General features: G+C 40.0%; 1 protein-coding gene across 1 annotated transcript in view; it reads left to right on the forward strand.

The window, feature by feature from the left end:
• OXSR1 (oxidative stress responsive kinase 1) overlaps positions 1–22,374 on the forward strand; it is a 96,202-nt gene that overhangs the window by 1,267 nt on the left and 72,561 nt on the right. Inside the window, exon 2 of the mRNA XM_024756423.1 lies at positions 15,476–15,588. Coding sequence (XP_024612191.1) covers positions 15,476–15,588 — 113 coding nt within the window. The remainder of the gene's footprint in view (positions 1–15,475; positions 15,589–22,374) is intronic.

Here is a 22,374-nt window from a genome sequence, read left to right on the forward strand (position 1 = left end):
TTTTAGGACCTGAAAGAAGACTGGTAAGGTTAGAAAGGTAAGGGAGAAGCCAGATTTTAGGGATCTTCTCAGCCAAGGAAAGGATTTTGGAATTTTATTTTAAGTGTTATTGGAGGGCTTCAAGCAAAGACCTGAAACAATCCGATGGACCTGGCTATTGTGTGTGGAATGGATTTGAAGGGGGTCTGGGAATACCAGTTGGCAGAGACCAAAACTTGCACAAACATGGATTGTAATTCTCACAGAGGCACAGTGATTGGGGGAGGGTGGGGACTGGGGATGAGGGGAGTATTTGTTAGACAACAATAATCTAGTGATTTTAGAAATCAAAAGGGGGTGGGTTTAGCTAAACAGAAGCTCAATCCAACAGACACGAGCAGACCCTTGTGTGTTGGAGGAAGGAGATTGTCTGCTTTGCCAGATCAGCATCCAGTCCTAAATTAGTTTTATAACAAAGAGTGTCTGAAAACTCCTTAGCTGTCTTGGCGGGGTGGGTAGTGTTTATTGCACCGTGTAGGTGTTTAGAGAAACTTTGTCACATTTCTTTTTTTCACTTTACTTCTTGTTTCAAAACAAATCTGGCCTAAGTTTTATCTGAAAGACAGCACATCTTTTTCCTTAAGCCACTTCATGGATCTTTACTGCATGCTGGGTCTTTGATGTGTACTGGTTGGTTCTAAAGACAGCTAGCTAGGTCTCTGTCTTGATTGATTGCTTCTGAGTCCCTCAATCAGAGTTTCTTATTGAAAAAAGGGATTAAGTGGGAAATTCCAAAATGATGTCTAAAAAGTAAGGAAAGGGGGTCCTTATCATTTTAGAAAAGGAATTTTGATTTTCTTTCTGGTAAGGTGTACATCTTTCTAGGGTGAAGAGGAGGGTTGTAGTTGTTGCGAATGCCCTTGCTATTAGGATTGCACAAGGCTCTAGAGCTTTAAAAACTTGTTAATTTGGTGTCCTCAGACCAATAAGGTGTCTGAGTGAGCAAAAGGGAGGCTCAGGCCTCTGGGTTAGGGTTAGTCTTCATCTTATTCTCAAAGTGGTCTGTGGATAAAAAGTTAACTCCAATGTGATTTGACCACCTTATTTTTAAAAACAATTTTACTCTGAGGTATAATTTCACCCATTTTTAGTATAAAATTCACCCATTTTAAAATATAAAATTAAATGATTTTTAGTAAATTTATTGTGTTGTGCACCAATCAGCATAATACAGTTTTAGAATATGTTCATCACCCCAGTGAGATCCCTTGTGTCTGTTTACAGTTAATCCCTGTTCCTACCCCCAGTTTCAGGCAACTGCAAATCTACTTTCTGTCTCCATAGATTTGCCTTTTCTGGACATTTCATATAAATGGGATCGTGTAATATGCAGTTTTTTTTGTTTGGCTTCATTCACGTAGCATAATATTTTTTCATTTTTAAAAGCAATTTATATACCATAAAATCCACCTGTTTTAAGTTTACAGTACTATAGTTTTTTAGTAAATTTACAGAGTTGTTCAGTCATCACCACAATCCAATTTTAGAACATTTCCATCATTCCAGAAAGATGCCTCATGTACATTTGCAGTCACTCCCTGCCGAAGACAACCACAGATCTACTTTCTGTCTCTATAGATTTGTCTTTTATGGAAATTTCATATAAATATCGTATAATATGTGATCTTTTATGTTTGGTTTCTTTTACTTTGTGTAATGTTTTTTGAGGTTCATCCATGTTGTAGCCTGTATTAGTACATTTTTCCTTTTCATTGGACACCACTTGATGGACAGTGGGTTTCTTCTGCTTTTTGCCTATTTGGAATAATGTTGCTATGAGCATTTACATCAAATCTTCAGTGACCATGTTTCATTTTTCTTGAGTGGAATTGCTGGGTCATATGGTAGATTTATGTTTAACTTTTTAAGAAATGGACAGACTTTCAAAGTGACTGTACCATTTTACATTCCCATCAGCCATGTATGAAGGTCCCTATTTCTTTACATTTTTGCCAGCATTTGTTGTCTGTCTTTTTGATTATAGCCATCCTAGTGGATGTGAAGTGGTATTTGATCATGGTTTTGTTTTACATTTCTGTAATAACTAATAATAGAGAGTATCTCTTTTTTTTTTAACATCTCTATTGGGGTATAATTGCTTTACAATGATGTGTTAGTTTCTGCTTTATAACAAAGTGAATCAGTTATACATATACATATGTTCCCATATTTCTTCCCAATAGAGAGTATCTTTTCATGTGCTTATTTGTTAGCTTTTCATATCCTTTGGTAAAATGTCATTCAAATCTTTTTCCCATTTGGGTTGCCCATTGGGTTGTTTTCTTCTCACTGAGTTATAGAGATGTGTGTGAGGGTATGTATTCATTCTGGGTATGAGTCCTTCACCTGATATATGATTTCAAATATTTACTGTCAGTCTTTTTTGGGGGGGGCGGGGGAGGCGTGCCACAGCTGCAGGATCTTAGTTCCCCGACCAGGGATCTAACCCACGCCCCCTGTAGTGGAAGCGCAGAGTCTTAACCACCGGACCACCAGGGAAGTCCTGAGAAATCTTTAGTAACCCAACATCACAAAGATTTTTTTCCTATGTTTTCTTCTGTTATAGTTTAGCTCTTAAATTTAGTCCTCTGATATATTTTGAGTTAAGTTTTCTGTAAGGTGTGAGGTAAGGTGAACCATCTTGTTTTACAGATGAAGACACTGAGACATAGGAAGGTAAAATGACCTGTCTAAAGTCAGAGCTAGTTATGGGCAGAGCCAGTACTGGTGTCCAACTGTCGCCTAATCCAGGATCCTTATTTCTGCATCTGCTTTTGATTGGTTTTTGGAAGTATCTGAAGATGGTGGTCATAATCTCACCTTTTTTTTTTTTTTTGCGGTACACGGGCCTCTCACTGTTGTGGCCTCTCCCGTTGCGGAGCACAGGCTCCAGACGCGCAGGCTCAGCAGCCATGACTCACGGGCCCAGCCGCTCCGCGGCATGTGGGATCTTCCCGGACTGGGGCACGAACCCGTGTCCCCTGCATTGGCAGGCGGACTCTCAACCACTGCGCCACCAGGGAAGCCCCATAATCTCACCTTTAAAAGGAAATATCCTTACAATGAAAAAAAACTGATCGGAGCAGATATTTTGTAGATAACCTTTTAGATACAGTTAGATTTATTCTCTTTTGTGTATCCTATTTTGTCATTTTTTTTAATGTTCTCTCTCTCATTAATAAGTTCCTGAAAGTTCTTAATGTACTTCCACTCCACTCCTCACACACTCTCTCTCACCCCATCTTCTCAAGAGGGAGGAAAAAAAGTTTTTCCTTGAACTACAGCCTAGTGCAAGTAGCAAGGCTCAGTAAAGCAGTGCATGCTTATTCTAACTTTGCTTCCATGCCAACATGTTTGGAATACAGTATTTTGTAATAAGCTGTAAGTAGCTTTCCAAATGAATCTTTGTAATTTCTTCAGATTATACTCATTTTTTTTTCAGGAAACAAATGGTTGAAGTCTGGGCAAAAAAGGCTTGGGGGAATCTTTTTGAATTTTCTGTTTCCAAAGGATTGTATTTTAAGGAAATGGTATAATGCTGTCTCCTTTCTCGTCAAAGCACATACAGTTATTTGAACTATATATCTTTTTCACATGTGCTACTTAGGACTGTATTTGGGGTTAGTTTCTCACATGGTTTTATTCTCTCTTTTTCTGGCAAAATCTTATAGAGAAGAGAAAATTCCCTTCCTAGAACATAATAAAAGCATACAAGTTGGGAATTCAAAGGACTTCCTTTTAAGGTTTCCCTGGTGGCGCAGTGGTTGAGAGTCCGCCTTCCGATGCAGGGGACACTGGTTCGTTCCCCGGTCTGGGAAGATCCCACATGCCGCGGAGCGGCTGGGCCCGTGAGCCATGGCCGCTGAGCCTGCGCGTCTGGAGCCTGTGCTCCGCAACGGGAGAGGCCGCAACAGTGAGAGGCCCGCGTACCGCAAAAAAAAACCCGACTTCCTTTTAAAGAATTGTATCATCTTAAGCATGCTTTGGCAAAGGTTTGAACTTTAAGTATGATTACTTGTAAAAGATGTAGTATTGGTCTCACTATTAATCATTTATCTTTTCAGTGTTTTTGAGCTCCTGCCTAACTCTTACTATTGCATTAGCACTTCTGACCAGGTGCTGTACTGTATTTGATGTGTGTTGAAGCAACTGTAATAGTATGGGCTTTGGGGTTAGACTGACCTGGATTCAAATCCTGGCGTTAGCTCTTACTACCTCTCTGATCTGGGGCAATTTATATAACTGTTTTAGTGTCCGTTTTTTGTCTGTAAAATGGGAATAATGGTACCCATGTCCTTGGGGCTGTTGTGCAGATTAAGTGTAGTTGTTTACAGGAAGCTTTTAGCTCGTATTCATTACTCCATACAATCTCTTTGTTATCTCTTTCTTTTTTTCTTCTTTTTCTGTTTCTTAATTTTTGGTACTGCCATAAAATGTGAAATACATGATTTGGAATCTTGTAACACTTGTAATCTTGTAATGTTTTGAATCTGTTGTAATGTTTATTGGACCATCACTGCATCTTTTTTTTTTTCTTACTTCCAGATCTTATTCAGGTTTAGATGGATTTAAGGATTTATGCTGGACATGGTAGTATAGCAGTGTAAGGCCCTGCCACCTGTTTTATTGCCCACGATACAATATAGTGGCAAAGTGGGAAACCAGTCTGTCAAGGGCTGTGCCATGTGGCTTTTGTTATCATGCATTTTTTTTTTGCGGTATGCGTGCCTCTCACTGTTGTGGCCTCTCCTGTTGCGGAGCACAGGCTCTGGACACACAGGCTCAGCTGCCATGGCTCACGGGCCTAGCTGCTCCGCGGCATGTGGGATCTTCCCGGACTGGGGCATGAACCCGTGTCCCCTGCATCGGCAGGCAGACTCTCAACCACTGCGCCACCAGGGAAGCCCATTTTGGTTTTTGTTTGTTTGTTTGTTTTGGTTTTTGTTTTACTTTTTGTTTATTTTTTGGCTGTGTTGGGTCTTCATTGCTGCATGCGGGTTTTCTCTAGTTGCGGCGAGCTGGAGCTACTCTTCTTTGCAGTGTGCGGGCTTCTCATTGCAGTGGCTTCTCTTGTTGGGGAGCATGGGCTCTAGGTGCACGGGCCCAGTAGTTGTGACTCACAGGCTCTAGAGCGCAGGCTCAGTAGTTGTGGCGCATGGGCTTAGTTGCTCTGCGGCACGTGGGATCTTCCTGGACCAGGGATCAAACCCATGTCCCCTGCATTGGCAGGCAGATTCTTAACCACTGTGCCACCAGGGAAGTCCTGTGTTACCATGCATTTTTAAAAGTCTCAATAAATATTTACTGTTTACCTCATCCTAGGTTTAGAAAATTGTTCTTTAAGATCCGTTTTTAGTAAGGTGTGATTCATCTACCTTTGATACTGTGGTGAAGGCAGCCTACTAGCTTTAGTCTCTACTTTCCCTACCCTTTTAAATTTTCATTAGTTGTTCACTAGCTACACATTTGATGTCTAAAGTATTGGTTTCCAAATACAGATTCCAGGATCCCACCTCTAGCTCTTCCATAAATGTGAAAGCCATTATTTTCTATTGATAGAGTGATGCTTAATGGTTAGTGTATTTTCTCCCCCTGATTGGAAGACTTAGCTATGATAACATTTTCAGTAAGGCCAGCATTGGGCCAACAACCTCATAGGGTTGTATCAAATAGGGATTGCATTTGGCTGCATGTAATGGAAAACAAATAATAGTGGCTTAATAAAATACTTTTTTGCTCCCTTTATATGACACGAAAACTGGAGTGGCAGCCTAGGTGCCATTAGGCACCCAGGCTCGTAGTTTTTCACTCCACTCTACTTAGCACTGGACTTGCATTCTCATAGTTGCAAGACAGTTGTTCCACCCCTAGCCTTGTGCTTGTGTTCCAGGCCAGAAGAATATGGTAAAAGGACAAAGTCACATGACGACTCAGCTGGCTCCCTTTCAAAGGGCTTTCTTTCCTGGAAGCCTTACTCAGTGATACATTCCTATTTTATTGGACAGAACTGTGTCATTTGGCCATTTGCAAATGAAATGAAGCTTTTTATCCAAGCATGTTATTACTTAAAGCAAAATAGGTAAAAGTTCTCTTATTAAAGAAGGGAAAACTGTATGTTGGCTAGGCAACTAAAAATGTTGGCCTCGGGTTTTTTTAATTTTAATTAAAATAGTTAAATAAGACACTGCAAGTAAATAATTTAACCTGACACATAAATAATCAGTTAATGTTCGCTTTAAAGAGTCAGTTGCCTACCAATTAAGAGTATGGTGTTGAAACGTCATGTAGTTCTGGTTTCTAGGCCCTACTCTGCATCTTACTAATTTATGACCTAAGTCTTACCTTTGCTTGCATTGCTTTGTAAGATCAATAATACCTAATTCATGGGATTATTGTGAGAATTAGATGGAAAAAAAAGAAGTGCAAGTAAGGAGAGTGCTCAGCATAGTACTTGGCGCACAGAGTAAGTGCTCAATAAATGGTAACGCTCACAATGGTAATAATGAGGTAATGCCCGAAGACTGGGCTATTCTTGTGTTTGTTCTGCCCCAAATGAGCAAAAATTTTTTTTCTTGAAAATATATGCCACTACTTGAGTCATGAATCTATTCAACAAATATTTACTGACCTCCACTTGTGTGTCAGGCACTCTTTGGATGCTAGAGATACAGCAGCAAAGCAGACAGACAGAAATCCCTTGTGGTGGTGATGAAGGACAAATATAAAGTAGGGAAAGGGGTTGCAAACTGCTAGGGATAGAGGTGAGTTTTAAAGAGGTCAAGGAAAGCCTCACCGAGAAGGTGACATTTGAGGAAAGATCTGAAGGAGGTGGAGAAGTGAACATGGTGGTTATCTGTAGGTAGCTTGGTCTAAGCAGAGGGAACATGCGGAGCGCAAAGGTCCTGAAGAAGGAGCACACTGATGTGACTAAGGAATAATGAGGTAAGGGTGGCTGGAGCAGAGTGATTCAGAGGTTGAAGAGGCAGACCGGTTGAAGAGATCAGGAGAGTAAGGTGGTAGGTAGGGATGGATGTCCCTGGCCATCAGATGGTATGAAGCGTGGTAAGTCATTGTGGTACTTGGCTTTTGCTTTGCGTAAGATTTTACGTTTTAAAAGGACAACCTGGGCTGCTGCGTGGAGAATAGTTTTTTAAGGGTATGAGGGTAGGAGAGGTTATCCAGGGGAGAGAGGTAGTAGTGGAGGTGGTGAGAAGCAGTCAGACGCTGGTGTAGCATATTTTGAAGTTAGAGATATGCCATTGGATTGGATGTGAGAAGTATCCAAGATATTTGGCAGGAGCATCCAGAAGGATGGGGTTAATATCCGTTGAGATAGAGATCACCAGAGTGAACAGGAGCGAGAGATGATTCATTGCAAAACCATCAGGCTGCTTGAATAATTACTCAGAGCATATGGCAGTGTCTTTATTTTCATCTTTGTATGGAGAGAGAGCGTGATTTTTATAATGACTGTCCTCACAGCTGTTTCTGTAAAGGAGCTTTAATTTTCAGTATGACTCTGACAAGAGGGCTTATTCAGAAAAAGGTTTATGAAATTGTAAAGTCCTGTATTTTCCATGGTTCAGGTGACAGTGCCTTAGTCATCTTTCAGAATAAACAGTCTGGACTAGCTCTTTAGTTGGTGTTAAAGCCTTACTGAAAAATACTTAAAATCTTTAGAATATGTATCTGTAATAGTGACGGTTGGTCAGAGTTTGGGGGGAAAATATCTTCAGTTGATTTGGTTCATTTGATTTATTTTTTCCTCACAGGTAGGAATAAAATCCATATTTTTGCTTACTCTTTTAAATTTCAGGATCTAGTAAAGTGGAGGGAGACTGTGAAATTTTTTTTAGTCCCGCTCATGCCTTTAGGCAGCTCCTTTTCTGTTTTAAGAGATAACATTACCCAGTTTGAAGGATTTCAGGAGAAAGCTCAGTCATGGTTTTTCACTTTAATCCATTCTGGTGTGTAATGTACACTAACATAGCAGTTAAAGAACCAGCTAGGAGAGGACAGAAGAGTGGAAGAGGGGACATGGGGGATGGTGCATGGAAGGTGCAAAACATGTAAAATAGTGAACTTCTGAATTAGGATGCTTTATTGGAAATTGTTTTACATTTTCCATTATATTATTCTTCATATTAAGCCAATGCTTTCTTGCTGGCATTAGAACAGTAGCTTTCACACTTTGACTAAACCATTCCTAATAGTTACCTTTTACATATTTTCATGTGTATTTACACTGAAGTAAAAGTGTTACAAGATAATATTTGCATTTTTATTTTTTTATATATTTTTTAATTGAAGTATAGTTGATAGATAATGTTTACTTTTACTGTGTGCAATACATACTGATGGTTTCTAATTTGATTCTGTTTTCTCTAAGAAAAATGATGGTTGAAACCCAGGAAGTTGACTTGTGGTTTGAAAAATTCCTCATGAAGGAACCTGCTTTAAAGAAGAGAAAGAAAAAATATGTATTGTGGGGCTTCCCTGGTGGCACAGTGGTTGGGAATCCGCCTGCCAGTGCACTAAACACGGGTTCGAGCCCTGGTCCAGGAGGATCCCACGTGCTGCAGAGCAACTGGGCCCGTGTGCCACGGCTGCTGAGCCTGCGCTCTGCTTCGAGCCACAGCTCCTGAATCCCGTGTGCATGGAGCCTGTGCTCCACACGGGGAGAGGCCGCCGCAACGAGAAGCCCGCGCACCATGACAAAGGGTAGCCCCTGCTCACCGCAACTAGAGAAAGCCCGCGCACAGCAATGAAGACCCAGTGCAGCCAAAAATAAATAAATTTATTTTAAAAAATATGTATCGCACAGTAATTATATTAAGAAAAAGCAATTTTGAGTAGAATGCTTCATGTAAAATACAACATGCTTTCAATATTTTTCTTCCCCCATGCCCTCTTTTGTAAACATTTTTGTGAAATTACTTTTTTAAAAAATAATGTATTTATTTATTTATTTTGGCTGCGTTGGATCTTCGTTGCTGGGCGCGGGCTTTCTCTAGTTGCGGCGAGTGGAGGCTACTCTTCGTTGCAGTGTGCGGGCTTCTCACTGTGGTGGCTTCTCTTGTTGTGGAGCATGGGCTCTAGGCGCATGGGCTTCAGTAGTTGTGGCACTCGGGCTCAGTAGTTGTGGCACTTGGGCTCAGTAGTTGTGGCTCACGAGTTCTAGAGCGCAGGCTCAGTAGTTGTGGTACACGGGCTTAGTTGCTCCGTGGCATGTGGGGTCTTCCGAACCAGGGATCGAACCCGTGTCCCCTGCATTGGCAGGTGGATTCTTAACCACTGCGCCACGAGGGAAGTCCCTGAAATTACTTTCTATTTGGGAAGAAAATGAGAAAATGGAGAGGAAGGAAGAAAGAATTTAATGATTGTACATTTTTTCTTTTTTATTGTTTACATTTCATCTCTATCCAAGGCTGTATGTACAGGAGAACCCATGATTAAAACGTTGAAAAAAACTACAGTTTAAGTGGTATGGCTAGAGATGGGGAGTTGGTGAGGATAATTTATCCTCATGTGTTTTGGTAAAGATTCAAGTACTTTAGAAGCGTAATAAACCTACCTTATATCAAATACTTGAGGAGACACAGCTATGTCTTTTAACAGTTTAAATGTCTAATAGGAAGATAATAGGTAAATAAATGAACAATAATGACATTTATTGAGCATTGCCATTTCCCAGCACGTAATCAGGGAACCAAGACTTACCCTGCTAATGGTGGCAGAGTTTGTTTGAATCTAAGTGTGTTTTCCATGGAGCTTCCTGAAGTTAGGTGAGTTTTGACTTGGGCTTTAAAAGGAGGGGGAGGTATGGATTAATATGTAGAAAGCAAGCAAGGTGAATGGTTTGCACAGAGGAATGGAGATGGAGAAAACTAAATTGCATCCAGGGTATGGAAAATAAGTTAAAGCGTTGAGTTATCAAGAAGTACAGTATTGGGACTTCCCTGGTGGTGCAGTGGTTAGGAATCCGCCTGCCAGTGCCGGGGACACGGGTTCGAGCCCTGGTCGGGGAGGATCCCACATGCTGCAGAGCAGCTAGGCCTGTGCACCACAACTACTGAGCCTGTGCTCTAGAGCCCACGAGCCACAACTACTGAGCCTGTGAGCCACAACTACTAAAGCCCACATGCCTAGAGCCCATGCTTTGCAACAAGAGAAGCCACCGCAATGAGAAGCCCGCGCACCACAACAAAGAGTAGCCCCCGCTCGCTGCAACTAGAGAAAGCACGTGCGCAGCAACGAAGACCCAACGCAGCCAAAATAAATAAATGAAATTTAAAAAAAAGAAAGTACAGTATCAAGTAGTGGCTGTGGTTTAGTGATCTGAGGAGTGATATAGTGCAAATGGACCTTGAAGATTATTTTATTAAGGGTAATAGATGGATTGAAGCCTAGGCTTTTTTCTCTTTTTTTTAAGCAATCTACGGAACTTAGAGCTTACTATCTGTATGTATACTGTACTCATCTGTGTGCACATGTGTATGGTTCTGTGCAGTTTTATTACACGTGTACCTTTGTGTAACTACCACTAACTAAATTCAAGACACAGAACTGTATTCCACCACAAAGTCCCTCTGGCTACCCCTTTGTAGCCCTCCTAACCTGTCTACTCACATCCCTAATCCCTGACAACCACTAATCTGTTCTCTGTTGCTGTTATTTTTGTTATTTCAAGAGTGTTGTATATTATATAAATGGAGTCATAAAATATGTAACTTTCTGAGCTTGGCTTTTTTCATTCAGCATAGTGCCCTTGAGGTTCATCCAAGTTATTGTGCATATCAATAGTTTGTTCATTTTTATTGCTGAGTAATATTTGTCTGTGTGGACATACCATATGTTTAACCATTCACCTGTTAAAGGATATTTGGGTAGTTTCCAGTTTTTAGCTATTATGAATAAAGCTGCTGTGAATATTCATGTACAAGTTTCTGTGTGAACAGAAACTTGTATATGAATTTTTAATTTCTCTCAGAAAAATTTTAATTTTAATTTCTCTCAGATAAATACCCAGTCATACAAATGCTGAGTTGTACAAGTTCATTTTTAGTTTTAAAAGAAATGGCCTAACTATTTTCCAGAGTGGCTATACCATATTTTATATTTCTGCCTACATTGTATGAGTGATCCAGTTTAACCATATCTTCACCAGCATTTGTATTATCACTTAAAACAATTTATTTTAGCCATTCTAGTAGGTTATTCCATCGCTGTTGAATTGCTTTTGTACCTTTGTAAAAAATCACCGTGGGGGGCTTCCCTGGTGGCGCAGTGGTTGAGAGTCCGCCTGCCGATGCAGGGGACACGGGTTCGTGCCCCGGTCTGGGAAGATCCCACATGCTGCGGAGCGGCTGGGCCCGTGAGCCATGGCCGCTGAGCCTGCGCGTCCGGAGCCTGTGCTCCGCAACGGGAGAGGCCACAACAGTGAGAGGCCCATGTACCACACATACACACACAAAAATCACTGTGGCACATTTGTGTGAATCTATTTCTGGTTTCTCTGTTCTGTTTTGTGTGTGTGTGTGTATGTGTGTATGTCTGTCCCTCTGTCTGTACCACACTGTCTTGATTACTGTAACTATGTAAGTCTTTAAATTGGATGGTATGAATCCTCCAACTTTGTTCTTTTTTTTAAAATTATTTTTATTTATTTTATTTTTGACTGCATTGGGTCTTTCTGGTGCACAGGCTTCTCATTGTGGTGGCTTCTCTTGTTGTGGAGCAGGGGCTCTAGGTACACAGGCTTCAGTAGTTGTGGCTTGAGGGCTCTAGAGCGCAGGCTCAGTAGTTGTGGCACACAGGCTTAGTTGCTCTGCGCCATGTGGGATCTTCCTGGACCAGGGCTCAAACCCGTGTTCCCTTCATTGGCAGGCAGATTCTTAACCACTGCACCACCAGGGAAGCCCTGTTCATCTTCTTTACTATGGTGTTGATTATTCTAGGGCCTTCCCTTTTCATATAAACTTTAGAGTAAGCTTGTCTATGTGTACAGAATACTTTGCCAGGAGTGTGATAGGAATTGCCTTAAACCTATATGGAGTCAATTTGGGGAGTATTGACATCTTTACTGTGTTGATTTTTCGAATCCATGAACATGGTAAGTCTCCAGTTATTTAGGTCTTTTTTGTTTTCTTTGTTTGGTATTTTGTAATTTTCAGCATATAGATCCTGTTCATATTTTATTGGATTTATACCTAAATGTTTCATTTTGGGGGAGCAATTGTAAATGATATTGTATTTTAAGATTTTGGTTTCCGGGCTTCCCTGGTGGCGCAGTGGTTGAGAGTTCGCCTGCCGATGCAGGGGACGTGGGTTCGTGCCCCGATCCGGGAAGATCCCACATGCCGCGGAGCGGCTGGGCCCGTGAGCCATGGCCGCTGGGCCTGCGCGTCCGGAGCCTGTGCTCCGCAGCGGGAGAGGCCACAACAGTGAGAGGCCGGCGTACCGCAAAAGAAAAAAAAAAAAAAAAAAAAAGATTTTGGTTTCCACTTGATTCTTCTTAGTATATAGAAATGCAGTTGGTTTTTGTGTGTTGACCTTTTATCTTGCAACCTTGCTAAACTCTTTTATTAGTTTTAGAAGCTTTTCTTGTATAGATGGTCATGACATCTACAAACAGGGACAGTTTTATTTCTTCTTTTCCAATCTGGATGCCTTTTATTTCTTTTTCTTGCTTTATTGTGTTGTCTAGGACTTCCAGTGCTATGTTGAATAAAAGTGATAAGAATGAACATCTTAGCCTTTTTCCCAATCTTAGAGGGAAGGCAGTCTTTCACCAGTATGATGTTAGCTGTAAGGTTTTTTTTTTGTAGATGTTCTTTATGAGGTTGAAGAAGTTCCCCTCTATTCCTAGTTTGCTGAGAGCTTTTTTATCATGAATGGTGTTGAATTTTTATAAAGTGTTTTTGTGTCAGTGGATATGCTCATATGATTTTTCTTCTTTAGCCTGTTGATACAGTGTATTACATTGATTTTTTTTTTAATTGTACCAGCCTTGCATACCTGGAATACATACTACTTGGTTGTGGTGTAGTATCTATTGCTGGATTCAATTGGCTAACATTTTGTTAAGGATTTTGCAGCTAAGTGCATGAGAGGTATTGGTCTGTAGTTATTTTGTTTTGTTTTGTTTTTTCTTGTGATGTCTTTGTTTTGTTTTGGTGTTGGTAGTACTGGCTTCATGAAATGAGTTGGAAAGTGCTCCTGCTTCTTCCTTTTTTTCTAAATTGTTGAACTATGAGTTAAAATTGTTTGTAGTATGTAGTATTCCCTTTTTTAAAAAGATCAAGGTATGTCACTTAACATAAAACTAACCATTTTTTAAACATCTTTATTGGAGATATAATTGCTTTACAATGTTGTGTTAAAAACTAACCATTTTTTAAGTGTACAGTTTAGTGGTTTTTTTAGTATATTCACAGTGTTTTGCATCCATCATCATTGTCTAATTCCAGAGCATTTTCCTCACCCCAGAAAGAAATTGTACCCATTAAGCATTAACCTCCCATTTTCCTCTTCTCCCAGCCCCTGGTAACTACTAATCTGTTTTCTGTGTCTATGGATTTGCCTGTTCTATGGACATTTCATATATATGGAGTTATACAATATGTGGTCTTTTGTGATTGGTTTACTTCTTATAGTATGTTTTCAAGGTTCCTCCCTTCGCTCATGACTCCATTACTCTTACCTCTGCTTTCATTGTCTCATCTTCTCTGACTCTGACCCTCCTTCGTCTCTTTTATAAAGACCCTTGTAATTAAATTGGGCCCACCCAGATAATCCAGGATCATCTTTCCATCCTTAATTTAATAACATGTGCCAAGTCTTTTTGCCATTTATGGTAACATTCACAGGTCTCAAGAATTAGGATGCGGTCACCTTTGGGGGGCGGGTATTATTCTACCTGCCACACAGATTTTAGAGCTTTTATTATTATTCCACTTCTCCCTGAAGCTCTGTTCTTTTTTTCAGTCTGTTTTCTCTCTGCTGTTTAGATTGAGTAAAATTATTGATCTTATCCTCAAGTTCACTGAATTTATCCTGTTATCTCTCTTTTTCTATTGAGCTTCTCCAGCAGGTTTTATATTTTGGAAATTATATGTTTTAGTTGTATAATGTCCAGTTGGTGCTTTTTTTTTTTTAGTAACTTCTGTTTCCTTATTGAGGCTTTTCTATTTTTTTATTTTGTTTTAAGATAATTCTTAACTGTTTGTTGAAGCACTTTTATGATGGCTGCTTAAAAATTCTTGTCAGGTAATTCCAACTAGTAATTCATCTTGGTGTTTGTATCAGTGTGATTGTCTTTTCTCATTCAAGTATGTTTTTCCTGGTTCTTGGCGTGACGACGTGATTTTCTTTTTTTAAATCGTGTGATGGACATTTAGGATATTAATGTTAGGAGACTCCTGATCCTATTTAAAATTTCTATTTTAGTAGGCAGTTACTCTACTTAGATTTAATGTGTAAGTCCTAGCCTACTTTTGTGAGCTATGTAATTCTTACGATAAGTGAGTTTTCAGAGCTCTGGCAGTGTTATTATCTTCTGCTTTATTCTTCTGGCACAGCAGGACTCCTATTTAATCTCTGCAGGTGTTAACCTGCGTTGACAGGTGGGTGTGGGTCTGGTTCCCCGCTTCCGCCCCCCACCCCCTCTGCTGCTGCTGTGGGCAGATTGGCTGGATGTTGCCCAGGTGTGGGGCAGGGACCTAGTTGCTCCTGTGGTGCATCTGGCCTGCTGCTGTCTGGGTGTGGGGTGGAGACCCCGCTGATGCTGATGCTGTGGTGGGTTGGGTGGATTGTCCTGGATAACGATTGGGAAATCTGTCTTCTAGGTCGCTACTGAGCTTCCCCTTTCACAGTCCTTTGGCTAGAAAGGATTTTTCTCATTTGTCTGTTTGGCTATCCCTGTTGGTTCCAGGAAGCAGGCTGTTCTGGTGCCCACTCATGGATATGTGCGAGATAAAAGAAAAACCCAGGGAGCTTACAGTAGTGCTTTTCCTCACATGCTGAGGGTCCTAGCCAGCCCATCTGCTTCTTTCCACCTTTCAGATTGTCTTTATGATTGTTGAATTATTTCTAAGGTATTTAGTTGTATTTAGAGGAGAAGAGCAGGGAAATGTGAGCCTACACCATCATATTCTAGAACTTCTGGAACTCAAGCAACTTTTTTTTGTGTGTGTGTGTGTGTGTGTGTGTGTGTGTGTGTGCGCGCGCGTCTGCTGGTATTTATTGACAATTCTATGAAATGGTCAAGGCTTTTGCTTTTATTGACACCCTACTTTTTAGAGTGTTTCTCTGCATTTTTTGTTGAGTGTAAGAATAAGTTAAGAATTATTCTCTTGTTTAAATTGTGTAGGAATTTTAAATGTCTTGTTTCTATCTACCCCTCTACATATTTACTCACTTGTATATTTATCTTTAGGGAGTGGAGCAACGGCTGTGGTCCAAGCAGCATATTGTGCCCCTAAAAAGGAGAAAGTGGCGATCAAACGGATAAACCTTGAGAAATGTCAAACTAGCATGGATGAACTCCTGGTATGCACTTCTCGTATTTCTTGTATGTTCATGTTAGAGTGGGAAATAACTTGAAGTTTTTTATTTTTTAAAAAGGTTTGTGATTTCTTCATTAATAAGTAATGCTTATTATAAAATTTATAAAATCCAGGTAAGTAGAAAAAAATTATAGTCCTCATTCTGAGATTGACACTTGCTATATGTGCACATTTAAACATCTTTGTATTTTCATAATAATGTAACCATATACTTGTTCTTTAAAAATTTATCATAGAATTCTTTCTATGTCTATAAATATGAATTAATGTAGCTTTCAATATGTATGTAGTGTTCCGTTGAATACTTTATCTAACCTGTTCTCTAGTATTGGATGATTTTTGTTTCCTCTTTGTTGTTATAAACAATGCTTGCTTACTTCTCACTTTCCTTAAAATAGTATCATGCAATTGTGATTTCTGGGTCAAATGAAATATACTTTAAAAGGCTTTAGCCTTCTAGGAACATGGTACCAACCTGCATTCTGACCATTGTTGCAGGATGAGAGGTAGAATGACCCCCCAGCAGCATTGGCTTCTCCAAGGGCTAGGGTATCCCAAGGATCCACAGCTGCATGAGATGTTCTGTGGCGTTAAAAGCTAGCCACACAGGGATTGTTTTGTACTTTTATGCTCCATGACACATAGAGTAGTTTTTAAGTATATAATAAGTACTCAGCAAGGGAAATGAAATAGTTTTTCCAAATCATTTAATTTTTTAAATCCTCAGTTTCTTTGGTTTAAATTGGAAATAATATCTGCTTCTGCTTTGTGTACCTCATGAGGTTTTTCTTTTTTTTTTTTTTTTTTTAAATAAATTTATTTATTTATGGCGTTGGGTCTTCGTTGCTGTGCATGGGCTTTCTCTAGTTGCGGTGAGCGGGGGCTGCTCTTTGTTGCGGTGTGCGGGCTTCTCACTGCGGTGGCTTCTCTTGTTGCACAGCACGGGCTCTAGGCAGGCGGGCTCTAGAGTGCAGGCTCAGTAGTTGTGGCGCACGGGCTTAGTTGCTCCATGGCATGTGGGGTTTTCCGAACCAGGGATCGAACCCGTGTCCCCTGCATTGGCAGGCGGATTCTTAACCACTGCGCCACCAGGGAAGTCCCTTATGAGGTTTTTCTTGAAGATTGAACGATATAGTACTTGAAAACCATAAACTGCCACACAAATATGAACTAATATTGTTATATTGTTAAGTAATTTCTCTAAGATCATGTACAGCTAATAGTAGAAAGGACAGGAACTAAGACTGGTATGATCTATCAGTCCTGGATTGGGTTTAATTTCTGGTGTAGTCTGTAGTGAGTATTTAGGGAATAATTGGAATAAAGTAAAAGATAATAGAATTATATATTGAACTTTCAGCAGATGAGACAAATGTATTTCTTCAGGAGTTGGTAATGCATAAGCAGAAGCTGAAGAGTTGGGTTGCTGGAGTGATCTAGAGCTGTCTTTGGTGAGAGAACACACACTTGGAAGGAGATGCTGATTGAAACACTATGTGACGAACTTGGATTTACAGATGCCAGCAATACCTTAGAGCACCATTTGGGCATTTGAACTGCAGTGATCATAAAAGAAGTCTAAATTGTAAATTAATTCTTATTGTTAAAGAAAAACAATATTTAAAAAAAAATTTTCTTCACATCTTTATTGGAGTATAATTGCTTTACAGTGTTGTGTTTGTTTCTGCTGTACAACAAATTGAATCAGCTATACGTATACATACATCCCCATATCCCCTCCCTCTTCAGCATCCCTCCCAGCCTCCCTATCCCATCCCTCTAAGTCATCACAAAGCATCGAGTTGATCTCCCTGTGCTATGCAGCAGCTTCCCACTAGCTATCTATTTTACATTGGGTAGTGTATATATGTCAGTGCTACTCTCTCACTTCATCCCAGCTTCCCCTTCCCCCCGTGTCCTCAAGTCCATTCTCTATGTCTGTTTCTTTATTCCTGCCCAGCCACTAGGTTCATGAGTACCGCTTTTTTAGATTCCATATGTATGCGTTAGCATACGGTATTTGGAAAAACCTTTTTTTTTTTTTCGGTATGCGGGCCTCTCACTGTTGTGGCCTCTCCCGTTGCAGAGCACAGGCTCCGGACGCGCAGGCTCAGCGGCCATGGCTCATGGGCCCAGCCGCTCCGCGGCATGTGGGATCTTCCCGGACCACGGCACGAACCCATGTCCCCTGCATCGGCAGGCAGACTCTCAACCACTGCGCCACCAGGGAAGCCCCATACTAAGCTTTTGATGTTGTGATTTTAAATTTTATTTTCAAAACTGTCTTTATTATTATGCAGAAAGGATGCTCTGGGTTCTCCAGAGAGTACTGATGTAAACCAATTACAGGTGTGTAATGTGTGTGACAGTTATTAGTGAGGACGCAGTATATTGCTCCTTTCTCTTGTTAAAATGTTTTCTTGTCTGACAGCCTTTGCTAAGTGTGATCACAAAGTCGGCTGTCAAATCTTACTACATTTATTTTCTCCAGAGATTTTACTCACAGACTTTTCTCTGAGAAAGGCAACTATGTAATATATTGAGATTTTTCTCTCCTCTGGTAGATGCTAGGACTAGATTCATTGAACAAACATCTGAGGGGACCATTAAGAGGCTTAAAATGTCTTTTCTTCTGCCAAGAGGCTCACAATCTAGTTGAAGAGTTAAGGCTCTTGCCTGCTGTACATGGCAGAGTGTGACAAATGCCTAGGAGAGGTATAAGTACTGTGTTGAAATAAGAGGAAGAAGGGAGCTACCAGTTATGAAAGTGGAGGCCTTTGTGGAGATGTTTGTGTCCTGGGCCACCTGGGCTGGGAAGACTTTGAAGAGGCAGAGATGGAGACCCTGCTGGGCAGGGGTTTAAGATCAGCAAAGAATAGCATATTATATATTAACATTATGAATATATATGATATTATATATTAATATAACAAACATTTTTATAAAACAATTTTTTTTGAGCATTTCTTTTTTTTTTTACATCTTTATTGGAGTATAATTGCTTTACAATGGTGTGTTAGTTTCTGCTTTATAACAAAGTGAATCAGTTATACATATACATATGTTCCCATATCTCTTCCCTCTTGCGTCTCCTCCCTCCCACCCTCCGTATCCCACCCCTCCAGGCGGTCACAAAGCACCGAGCTGATCTCCCTGTGCTATGCGGCTGCTTCCCACTAGCTATCTACCTTATGTAAAACAATTCTTAATTATGTGGAATGCACTCTGATTTTCTATCCTATTTTTGTTTGTCTGTTTTTTTTTTAATGTGATCCACTAAATTTATTTCATGACCCATATGAGTTGCATCCCATAGGTTGAAGAACACAAAGAGATATTGAGACTAAATTCAGGCAGTGACAGTGATAATGGAAAGGAAGACACAAATTCCCTAGACATTTTATAGATGGAAAAATTGTTAGTACTAGAGTGAGCACTCTATGAGGGCAGGGACTGTTCACTCTGAATGAGTGAATGAATAAATTAACATTACTTGGGGACTGACTGAATAGTGTGAAGTGGAGGAAAGCCACCTACGTTGGAGTAATCAGAAAACCAGGGAGTAAATAGTGGAAATCAAGATGAGTGAGTTTCAAGAAGGAATGAACAGTCCATCAGTAAAACATGGCTTCAGGTGGAGAACTGAAAATTCCAGACAAAAGATCTGGTATTAGCAGACAATAAAGGACTTTCAGGAAAGCATTTTCATGAGTAGGGGTGGAATCACTTATGAGTGTTAAGGAAGCTGCTAGGAAATTTGAGTCAGAATGAATATACCACTCTTGCAGAGCACTTAATATATATATTTTTTCTTTTTGAAAGGAAAGGGAAAAGGATAACTCCAAGGGGAATTAAGAGGAATAGAAGAGAAGAAATGGAATATTTAAGGCCCTTTTAATCTTTAAAATTTATGGCTCTCCTGCTAGCCTCCTTTTTTTTGTTGTGGTTGTTTTTTGTTTGTTTTTATTATTTTTTTTTAGTTGTAGTTGATTTACAGTGTTTCAGGTGTACAGCAAAGTGATTGAGTTATACATACACATATATATATATATATATATATATATATGTATATGTATACTTTTTCAGATTCTTTTCCATTATGGGTTATTACAGAATATTGAATATAGGTCCCTGTGCTATACAGTAGGTCTTTATTGTTTATCTGTTTTATATATAGTAGTGTGTATCTGTTGATCTCAAATTCCCGATTTGTCCCCCCGCCATAGTCTCCTTTTAGAAAACCCTTTGTAGTACTCTTTTTTCCAGGATTAAGCTCAAAACCTTTTGCTTAACATTTAAGACCTTGGACCATTTGACCCCAGCTCTTTGCATTGTCACTCCCCTATGTGATTTCTGTCTCTTTCACCTCTCCTGTCCAGTTAGTCACCAAGTCCTATTGTTTATACCTCTTTAGTATCATCTCTTGACTCTTCCCTTTCTTTTCATTCATATTACCACTTTTTTTTTTTTTTTTTTTATTTTTTTGCGGTACGCAGGCCTCTCACTGTTGTGGCCTCTCCCGTTGCGGAGCACAGGCTCCGGACGTGCAGGCTCAGGGGCCATGGCTCACGGGCTCAGCCGTTCCGCGGCATGTGGGATCTTCCCAGACCGGGGCACAAACCCATGTCCCCTGCATCGGCAGGCGGAGTCTCAGCCACTGCGCCACCAGGGAAGCCCCCACTTATTTTTTTTAACTTTTTATTTTGTGATAGTCTCAACCTTACAGAAGAGCTGCTAAAGCAGCATAGAAAGTCCCCATATGCTGTTCACCCAACATCTCCTAAGAGTAACATAACCATAGTACAGTAATCTAAACTGAGAAATTAGCTGTTTATCGTTTTTAAGGCCATTATCATCTCACCCAGCTCATGGCAACAACCTTGAACAGAGTCTTTCCCTTTAGTCTTGCCTTCTCTCTTTTATTTTCTACATTACAGCCAGAGTGATTTTTATGAAAAAATAAATATAGTTAAACCTTTGATTCCTTTCCATTGCTGTTAGGATGAAGCCTAAATTATTGAACACAGTTACAAGCTCCTTTATGATACAGTCCCAGGTTAATTAAACAATCAAAACCCCTAAAAACATTTATCTTTCCTATTTCAGTGTCAGTGTAGTAAAACTTCTTATAGGAAGCTTTCCCTGATTGTCACTCCTAATTTTTGGTAATTCACCTCTCCGATGAAATCATGTAGTATTTAGTACTTCTCCTATCAGAGTTTCTTCATCTGTGTTATTAATTAGTATTTGTCTGACTTCTTCACCAGACTGTAAGTTTCATGAGGGTTCACCATTGTGGTCAAGTACCTAGGACTGTGCCTGGCACAGAGTAGGCATTTGGTAAATTTCTATTGAAAGCATGAACTGCTTAACCTTAGACAGGTTTACTCCTGTGTCCTAAAATCTGTCTTGCTTATTTCATCCTTTTTTTGTAATTTTATGTGCTTTGCACCTTGTACTGCTATAACACCCCACATCCTGCAGAACTAAACGTAGTTCCCACCCTCTCTGTGAAGACTTCTTGCCTGCCTTAACTGTTCTTTCCTCTGGATTCTTGTAACATTTACTATCTTTACTGCTCATTTGGCACATATATGCTGTTCTCTTTATATTCCCTCTTATATGTACATATCTTATCTCTTCAAATCCTGTATAACTATGTCAATAGGCAGGTGTTTACTTTAGTTCTTCTTCCTTATCCTTCATATTTACTTACCTTTTAGTATGGAAGACTGTGCTAGTAACTTAGTGGGTAGCAAAAATTCACACAACAAAGTCCTTGCCGTAAAAGAATTTACATTCAAGTAGAGAAAATGAGAATGGAAAAACTAGTGTTTATTGAACACTTCTTATGAATCAGGGATTATGGGCAACTTTTACACAATTGATCTTACTGAACAAATACCAAGGGCATAGGGCAAGTATTAATACATCAGTAAGTAAAAAGCTATATAAAGTGCTATAGGATTTTATTCATTCAGCAAATATTTATTGAGGGTATACTGTGTGCCAGGCACAATAAGGGCCAGTATACAGAATCTGACCTCTCATTGAGCTACAGTTTTGTGAGGGATGCAGAAAAATAAATAGGCAGTTACAGCATCGTATGATAATTCCCACCATGTGTATGAGTCCACTTTTAAGTACTTACCTTCTTGGAGTTGTCAGTCTAGCAGGGAAGGACAGACAAATAAGCATCCAATGTACTATCCAGTACATATGTGCTGTGATGTAAGGAGATATGCACAGAGCTTGGAAGCCAAGAGAAGGGACACCTAACTAACTCAGCCTGGGAAGTTGGGAGGAAGTGGTATTTTGGCTGAGATCAGAAGGAAGAATTGGTGTTTTCAGCTGGGTGAAGATGAGGGAAGTGTATTTGAGGCAGAGGGAACAACAGGGTTAAATGCCCATGGTTAGAAGAAGCATGGCTCACTTGAAGTTACTTTGGCTGGATCATAGGACTGGGGTATTTTGGGGGTAGGGGTCAGTGAAGGTAGTAGGAATGATGGAGAGGTAAGCAGGGCCCTGATCACACAGGGCTTTTATAAGGCATTTAATCACACCAAATCTAATTTAAATTCATTAAATTCGAATGAGATAGTATAAGCTGAGACTTTGGGCTCAGGTGTCTACTTTGGATTTAGTTTATGACCTCTTTAAATTGGGAACCGTTAATCATTTCACAAAAATGAGGTGAAACAATGTTTTGGAGAAGAAAGACAAACAAACCAACCACCCTTTGTTTATTAGTATTGATAATTATCCTCTG

The sequence above is a fragment of the Neophocaena asiaeorientalis genome, unplaced genomic scaffold, assembly GCF_003031525.2.
Source record: "Neophocaena asiaeorientalis asiaeorientalis breed wild unplaced genomic scaffold, Neophocaena_asiaeorientalis_V1.1 scaffold265, whole genome shotgun sequence".
NCBI classification, from domain to species: domain Eukaryota; kingdom Metazoa; phylum Chordata; class Mammalia; order Artiodactyla; family Phocoenidae; genus Neophocaena; species Neophocaena asiaeorientalis.